Source organism: Vipera berus, assembly GCF_964194415.1.
Source record: "Vipera berus genome assembly, chromosome: 7".
Classification (NCBI taxonomy): domain Eukaryota; kingdom Metazoa; phylum Chordata; class Lepidosauria; order Squamata; family Viperidae; genus Vipera; species Vipera berus.
Genome location: NC_138209.1, coordinates 76,763,553 through 76,772,220, shown reverse-complemented (window position 1 = coordinate 76,772,220; position 8,668 = coordinate 76,763,553). Strand labels below are relative to the sequence as shown.

The 8,668-nt window shown below is 48.3% G+C and overlaps 1 protein-coding gene across 1 annotated transcript in view; it reads right to left on the bottom strand.

The window, feature by feature from the left end:
• Nucleotides 1–301: 301 nt before the first annotated feature.
• Nucleotides 302–8,668, bottom strand: part of RGS12 (regulator of G protein signaling 12) — a 56,337-nt gene continuing 47,970 nt past the window's right edge. The window contains exons 17-19 of the mRNA XM_081332260.1: nt 4,628–5,149; nt 3,689–3,802; nt 302–1,759 (exon numbers count right to left, since the gene is read on the bottom strand). Coding sequence (XP_081188386.1) covers nt 1,518–1,759; nt 3,689–3,802; nt 4,628–5,149 — 878 coding nt within the window. The 3' untranslated portion in view covers nt 302–1,517. The remainder of the gene's footprint in view (nt 1,760–3,688; nt 3,803–4,627; nt 5,150–8,668) is intronic.

The window sequence follows — 8,668 nt, the reverse complement described above, 5'->3', positions numbered from 1 at the left end:
CGCCCTGAACTGTATTTAAGGGGAATGTGTGGGAGGGCTGGTTTGCTGAAGGCAACCGCTTGGATAGTTCCTGTTTCATAGCTCCTGTTTCATGGTTGGTGTCTTGTCTTGCTCTGTTTTATGTTAATAAATTTGGCAGGCTTTATTCCAGCCTCTTGCCGTTTGTAAAGGGGTTGTCCCTGCTTTTGCTGCAGGGCCGGTAGCAGGCTGGTACAGAACAGGAACAGAAGATGAGACATCCTAATATTAAATAGAGTACATTGTGTTGTTTAAGTGTTCCCTTTATTTTTTTTTTGAGCAGTATATACAGAGCGTCAGATCCTGCTAATCCCTGACCCAACGACGGCTGTGTTGGAATTGAACCGAAGGCGTGCAGGGTTTACCTCATCTGAGGAAAAAAGGGGATTTGGAGAGGGTCCAGTCATGGTTAAACGAATGCTTCTCCTTTTCCTTGGCTTCTGAACACGACGGCTGGAGATAATGTGGTTTTAATATCCCAGCATCCCTGTGGAGTAATGCAGCCCCAAGACGCAGCGTCATTTTAAAAGGTACTTTACTCTTTAAGTTAAACCGTCATTTACACACAATTGACCAATTACACCAAAACGTTCCAAGAACGATACGCCACCTCTTCTTCCGGCTGAATTCCAGAACAGAATTCGAATTTGGCTCCGGGGGGAGTGGCATGGCTCAGCCCATGATGCCAGAAGCTTCTGCTTTGCTGTGAATATGACTAGCGTTGAGTGGCTGGGACTGACCTCCCAGCCTTACCATTAAGCATGGTGGAGGGACATAATTAGGACACAAGGCCGCTTTCAAGGGGGCCTTCCTGCTAAGTGTGAGGTTACTGGTGGATTCAGAACAGAATGATGAAGTTGGAAGGGACCCTGGAGGTCTTCTAGTCCAACCCCCTCCTCAGGCAGGAGATCCCATACCATTCCAGATGAAGGGCTGTCCAGTCTCTTCTTGAAAGCCTCCAGTAATGGGGCACCCACAACTTCTGGAGGCAAGGAGTTCCACTGGTTCATTGTTCTAACTGTCAGGAAGTTTCTCCTTAGTTCTAGGTTGCTTCTCTCCTTGGTTAGTTTCCATCCGTTGCTTCTTGTCCTGCCTTCAGGCGCTTTGGAGAACAGCTTGACCCACCCCCCTTCTCTGTCTCAGCCCCTCAAATATTGGAAGACCACCCATCAAGCCAGGCACTCACTTTCCACACAACCCCCTCAACAAATTGATTCCCCAACAATTGTAGTATTGTCCTCCGGCTTTTCCTTGGGGAGAAACGGAACGGGGCAATTCGCCACGGCCAAGTCACTACGGCCGATTTGTCGCCACCAAGTCGCCACGGCCAACTTGCCAAGGGATAAAGGGAACGGGACAACTCATCGCGGATGACTCGCCGTCGACGAGTCGCCGCGGGATAATTCAACGATTCAATTTATAATTTAAATAATAATTTTTTATTTTGGTCATTCCAATTTCATCTTTGTCCTTCCTGCGGCATCCTTTCGGCAAGGATTCTATTCCCTCATTTCTTCGACATCAGCGTTCAGTCTTGCCCCACGGCGAGTTGTCCGTGGCGAGCTGTCCATAGCAAGTTGGTAGCAGTGAGCTGTCCGTGGCGACCTGGCCCTGGTGAGTTGTCGTAGACCCAGGGAGAAAATGCTTAGCCTTTTTCTGACCTGGTAACAAGCCAGGTTGAAACTTGGGAAACAATTGATCCCACGTGGAACAGGATTCAAACGGGAAGAGGCTGTCCAGCCTAAGATGAAATATGGAACAGAAGATGCCTTCAAAAAAACTGTCCTCCTGGTCACCACAGGTTTGAGGAGAGGTGACAACCAGGAGTGCCTTGACTCTTGTTCATTTTGAGCCATGTCTGGGGCCGACAAACGTCACCTACAATTCATAAACATTCAGGGGAAAGGGCTAGAAAAATACACTGTTGTTGTTTCAGGCAGGGCGTTCCATTAGAATACTTTCGTGTTTTTTTTTAAGGAAAAAAACTGAGGCAACAGTGGAATCTTCACACTGGCAAAGCCTGTGAAGAAAAGGCCTAATTTCTTAGGGAATTGCTGTGGTAAACCCAGGATTGGAATATCACGGGAATACTCAGTGTGGACTATGGTGAGTTTTGAAACATCCGTTTGCCCTGGGGTTGTTTCTGCTCAACAAGGTGATATTGCAAGGATGGCCCGAAGGTGCTTTTTTCGAGAGGCAACTGGACTTTCTTGTTTCTCTTTGATGACGTTTCGCTTCTCATCCCAGAAGCTTCTTCAGCTCCGACTGGATGGTGGGGAAATGGAAGGATTTATACTCCTTGCAGACCGCTGGTCATTTGCATTCTTCTTAGAGAGTCATTGAGGCCCCTTGGAGGTTTATCTGTGTCCTCAGTGGTGCTTTTTGAACTAGACTTACTTGTTTTTCCTTTGAAGACATTTCGCTTCTCATCCCAGAAGCTTCTTCAGCTCCGACTGGATGGTGGGGAACAGGAGGATTTATGCTCCTTGCAGACAGCTGGTCATTTGCCTCCTTTTAGAGAATCGTTGGGGCCACTTGGAGGTTCATCTGTGTCCTCAGGGTCACCTGAGTGGTGAAAATGGGTGTGGAGCCTTCTTGGCTGCAACATGTTTTCTGCCCCGGGTCCCTTCCCTGCTGGAGATGGGCGCAGGCGGTTGGGGATGTGTCCTGAAGGGGCAAATGGTTGCTGTAGTCTGTAGCAATGTTTTCTGGAAATCCATTCACACAGTGAAGGGACCTAGGGCCAGTGGTGGGATTCAAATAGGCGAACAACCGGTTCTCTGTGTGGATGCCGCTTCCGGAAGTCCGTTCTGGGCCTGGGCCACAAAAAATAAGCTACCGGTTCTGCTGAAGTGGTGAGAACCGGCTGAATCCCACCACACCCATTTGCTCCACACCCATTTGCACCACTCAAGTGACCCTGAGGACACAGATAAACCTCCAAGTGGCCTCAACGACTCTCTAAAAGGATGCAAACGACCAGCTCTCTGCAAGGAGGATAAATCCTTCCATTCCTCCACCATCCCAGTCACAGCAGAAGAAGCCTCTGTGATGAGAAGCGAAACGTCTTCAAAGCAAAACCAGAAACTCCAGTTGCCTCCTGAAAAAAAAGCACCTTTGGGACAACCCTGACCTGGAGGACGGAGAATCGCAGACATTGCAAGGATGGGTGGAAACGGGTTTGACCCCCGCCCCCGGTTCCTTTGCATCTTCTGCAGAGACGCTGCCGAAAGAATGGAAGCGTGAAAGAGATGTGGTTCAAAGAGCGTGTCCCGTCGTTGGCGAGCCTACAACGGGGGCAAGATGTTGTGGATAAGGTTTGCAAGGAGCGCGCCTTTCCCGTGCTCTCAAATGGGTGCCGCAAGATGACGATGGTTCGGCCTGGAGTGGTTCACTGCACGAACGCCACAGGTCGCCCAATCTCCCGGCGTTGTGTCTCCAGGCTTTCAAACGAAAGTCGCCTTAGAAGGACTCTCGTTCTCCTTATTTTTCTCACTCCCAGCAGCGGTGGCCGTGGGAAGGCGGGATGTCCTTTCAGTTCTCGCTTGCCGCGTTGGCTGACCAGCCCTGGCGGCATCGCTCTCCGGCTCAGAACAAGGCCCCTGCAGGCCGTGCGATGCTGTAACACTGTCCACATCTATGACGCAACTGATTGGAAGCTCAGGCTTACCGGTTTCCTTTCCGACCCCAGCGTGGTTAAAGTCACAACGAGGGTTTGGAGAGGTTGGTACGTAATGGCTTCCGTCACTTCCTCGCACGTGGCTCCTCGGCCTATGGAGTGCGCCTAGAACACAGGAGGAAGAAGGAAAGGGAGAGGATGAGAGGGCTCCACATCCGGACACGCTAGCACACGATCGCTCGTCTTACGTTGTGACGCTATTTCGTTCACCCGGTTTCCTTAGAATGATCTTTTATGCTTCTATTGGTGGGCACAGAATTGCTATAAGCAACCTCTGCGAAAGGCAGTAGGTCGGGAAAATGATCGGGCTTGGCCTGCTTAACGACCGCTCAGAGTTCCAGTGGCACTGAAAACAGATCGCCGTTTTTCACACGACCGTTGCGGCTACCCCAGGCTCACGCGATCGAGATTCAGATGATTGGCAACCGGTTCATATTTATGACGGTCGCAATGTCCCGGGGGAGGGGGCTAAAACATGTAGGGAACGGTTGCTGGAATTGGGTATGGCCAGTCTAGAGAAAAGAAGGGCCAGGGGGGACACGATAGCAGCCTTCCAGTATCTCAGGGGCTGCCCCAAAGAAGAGGGCAGATTAGATTAATTCTCCAAAGCATCTGAAGGCACGACAAGAAGCAACGGATGGAAACTAACTAAGGAGAGAAGCAAGCTAGGAGTAAGGAGAAACTTCCCGATGGTGAGGACAATTGAACAACTTGTGAATTCTCCAACACTGGAAGTTTCTAAGAAGAGACTGGACAACCATTTTGTCTGAAATGGTATGGGGCTTCCTGCCTGAGCAGGGGGCTGGACTAGAAGACCTCCAAGGTCCCTTCCAACTCAGTGGTTCCGTTATTCTGTAAGCAGGTGTAACAAGCTTGCAACAAAAGCATTACAATGGAATGATTTCCAAGACACTCAACATCTGGGAATACCTGGCTTGAATTTCTCAGAGGTGGCTTTTGCCTGGGTGGGACTGACCCTCTTGGAGGGGATCGGCCTGCTGTTGGGGCTGCCGATGTCCCCCTCGGCCACCAGGGTCAGGTCTGCCAGAACCACGTTTTCCTCCTCCACCGTCTCCACCTCTTCTTTCCACCTCGGGCTGCCCTGCAAAAGTAGATTCGGAGGACGAGGAGCAGTCCCAGCGGTGGCGCCATCGCCGGTCGCCTGGCTGAGGGCCAAGGGCACCATCAGTGTCTTCTCTGGACCTCTTTGTCCATCCGCCGAGTCGCTTGGGTGCTGCGGGCAGCCGCTGTCCTCACTGCGTTTCTCCTGGTTGTCAGGATGGGGCGTTCTTGGGCAGGAGCCTGTGGCTTCCCTGGGGGCCGATGTGGCAACGCCCGTCTGGCCCGAGGGCAAATGAAGGAAGTCGGGCAAAACCAAGTCTTCTCTTCTCAGCAACCCTCGTTGGTCATCTGCTCGGTTACTCTGGACTTTGGAGATGAGTTCGAAAAATTCTAATGCAAGAAACCCAGAAGAGTTGAGAGTCAGCATTGCAAGATCCCGCCACACCCAGCCGCTGTTTTTTAATTCAGCACTTTGTTACTCTTACTTCTCCGTCCTCCGAAAGGGTTTATTTTTTTAAAAAAAAAACTTGGGGAAAAAAAAAAGTAGCACCGGGATTCCAAACCTTTGGTGAGAATTTGGAGCTGAAGCTTGTAATTTATAAATTTCATAAAGACTCTTTTAGTATGAGCGGGTTGATGCCCGGTAGAATTCCCTTGTAATAAAATAAGTAGAAATGAATGAAATTGTAACTAAAGCAATCATAATACTTTTTGGAACATCTTTAAACCTGCGTGCGTTCTTGCACCGGTTTTTCCCATGTGGTTGCATTTCCCACTGGGGAAAAATAGGTTTCATTCATTCCAACAAATTATAGAAAATCGAATTAACAACTTAGGCCAAATATCATGCAGCTAAATAAAATATGCAACTAAACAAAAGCAAAAGGATTTATGGAATCAGTGCCTAATTATGATGGGAAACCCTCTTGATGACTGTATAAATTTAGTAATGTGATCCTTGCAAATCCCAACTTGATTTTAATGATTGCTTTTTTGTAAACACTAGTTTTGAAAAATGCTACCCGCTTAACAGCACGCAAAAGCAACAGGTCTTGATTAGTGTTACCTGACAAACTTTTATATTAAACACAATAGACTCCCATATAAAGATGAAAAAAGAGTCTAGGGAGATAATTTAGGATTAGAACTTGATTTAATTATCCAGTAACTCTGGGACACAGAATTCTTTTTCAATCAACAGCATTTTATCTAGCCGTGAAGAATTATTCCTGAAGATCATCCACAGGTGACATTCTGTGCTAATATTAGGCTACAAAAATATGGTAAACTTTCTACATTGTGTCTACGGAGGTTCTCAGTCCTCCAGGTCATAGTTATCCCGAATGTGCTTTTTTTTCAGGAGGCAACGGGACTTTCTTGTTTTTCTTTGAAGACGTTTCGCTTCTCATCCCAGAAGCTTCTCCAGCTCTGACTGGATGGTGGGGAAATGGAAGGATTTATACTCCTTGCAGAAAACTGGTTTGTGGTTTGGCCCAATCCCAACTTCAGCACTAATCGATGGATTAACTAATGCCATGCTAATTTCATTTTCCTTCCATTCTAGCTTGCATTTAATTCAAGCCACTCCAGATTCTGGCAGCATCTGAAACACTTTGAAAAGAACCTGATAGGACACTTTATCTGACTGCTTTCTCCAGTTAATTAGCTGCAGTAAATTTAGGTGGGTGTTTGTGTGTGTGTGGTGCATTTTATAAAATTTCTTTTTTTGTTGTTTCCATTTTATTTGTAATTAAGCCACCATCCCCAAAGCCCTAGAAACGGTTTGCTAACCTCACTTTCCCATGCCCTGATCACTTGAGTTTACAGAGCTCCTGTAATGTAAAATGTATGATGTAATGATGGGAAAGTCTCAGCAGGGTCTGTGTCCCTTTAAGAGCCTTTGTATAAAAGGGAAGGCTTTGCTGCTGTGTTCTCTCTCTTCCATTTCCTGCTGTAATTGCTGTGTGTTGGAGCCTGCTGTATTAAAATGTATACATACATTGTTCCTGGTGTGTGAATGTAGATAGTGTAATATAAGCCACCATTTAATATAGACCACTGTTTACTATGTTTACTCCTGGGTTATCTCAGTGCAATAAAACTGTGCATGCTCTGACATATATAAAGTCTTTTCCTACTGCGCGAGCACCAGGCGTGTTTCCTTTCGCAGCTGCGATCAAAGCTCATTCAGTAAAGCGGCGGCTTCTTCAGGCTGGCATGCAACAGGCACAGCTCGACACGATCAACAAACAGGACACGCTTTCTTGGCCACATGCATCCTGGGTGTAAACTAGCCCAAGGACAACCCACAATGGCTCTGGGTGGAGAGCCGCAAGATCGAATCAAGAATGGGGACGTTAAATAGAGGGAGTCCTCGGCTTACGAGCACAATGGAGGCCAACGTTTAGGTGGCTAAGCGAAACAATTGTTAAGCGACCCTTGCCCCACTTTACGACCTCTCTTGCCGAGGCTGTTAAGTGAATCACAGAAGTTGTTAAGTTAGTACAGGGAGTGACCGAAAGAGCAGCTAGACAGGCTAATTCAGGGGTAGGCAACCTTGGCTCTTTTATGACTCGTGGACTTCAACTTCCAGAGTTCCTGAGCCAGCCATGCTGAGGGGAAAGGGAGAGGTTTCCAAGCTGAGCCATGCTGGCTCAGGAATTCTGGGAGTTGAAGTCCACAAGTCATGAAGGGGCCATAGTTTCCCCATGCTGGCTCAGGAATTCTGGGAGTTGAAGTCCACAAGTCACGAAGGGACCATAGTTCCCTCATGCTGGCTCAGGAATTCTGGGGGGTTGAAGTCCACAAGTCATAAAAGAGTGAAGTTTGCCTACCCCTGGGCTAATTGAACAGTAGCTTGGTTCAGGATGCCCAGTCTATACAGGTAGTCCTCGACTTAATGACCGCAATTCAGCCTGAAATTTCTGTTGCTCAGTGAGACATTTGCTAAGTGAGTTCTGCCCGTTTTATTTATTTATTTATTGCCACAGTTGTTAAGCAAATCTGGATTACCCCTTGATTTTTGCTTGTCGGACGGTCACAAAAGGGGACCCTGCAACCATCATAAATATGAGTCAATTGCCAAGTGTCTGGATTTTGATCACCTGACCCCCGGGGATGCTGCAAAGGTCGTCACGGTGAAAAACGGTCATAAGTCACCTTTTTTTCGGTGCCGTTGTAACTTTTAACAGTCACTAAACGAACTGTTGTAAGCCGAGGACTCCCTGTCATCTCATCCAGGATCGGTGGTGAAACAGCAAGAACAGAAGTCCACAATCTAGAGTTTAACTGGCCTCGGTCTGGATCTGGGCAAGAGAGCCGCACTGCCGTAAGCAGAGAGAAGCAGCCCAGGATAAGGCGCGAAACTTGAATTTTCCCTCGGCAAAGTATGAAAAAGGCGGGAAAAACACCTACCTGGCAAGCCGGCTGCCTGGCCAGCCAAAGAGGGAGAGGGGGTCTTCTTCGGGTATCTGGGACCAGCTGACCAAAACTGCCTCTGATGCGGATGTGGCATCACACTGGGATCTCAGACCTGCCTCTCTGATCCGAGTCCCTCTTTAGACAGGAGGCCAGCTGGCTTTGTGTCCAAGGTGGGACTAGAATTCCTGCTCCCCCGGGTCCTAGCTCGGCGCCTTCACCGCTAGACTCAACCGGCTCCTTACGCAGTGAGGAAAGCTTAGGCTGAGGGCTGATGAGCTGGTAGGGGCGGCTGGTGCCGACTTGGGAGAAGGAAGTCTGCTTTGATGGGAGTTGGTAATTCAGGCTAGCCACAAAAAGGAGGATTTTCCTAACAATAGTAATAAAAAAACAAAACAAAACAAAACACCTGTCCAGCAATGGAGTTGATTGCTTTGGACTCTCCTTCACTGGCTGGCTATGGTTGAGGAAGCTCCTGCTTCAGACAGGAAC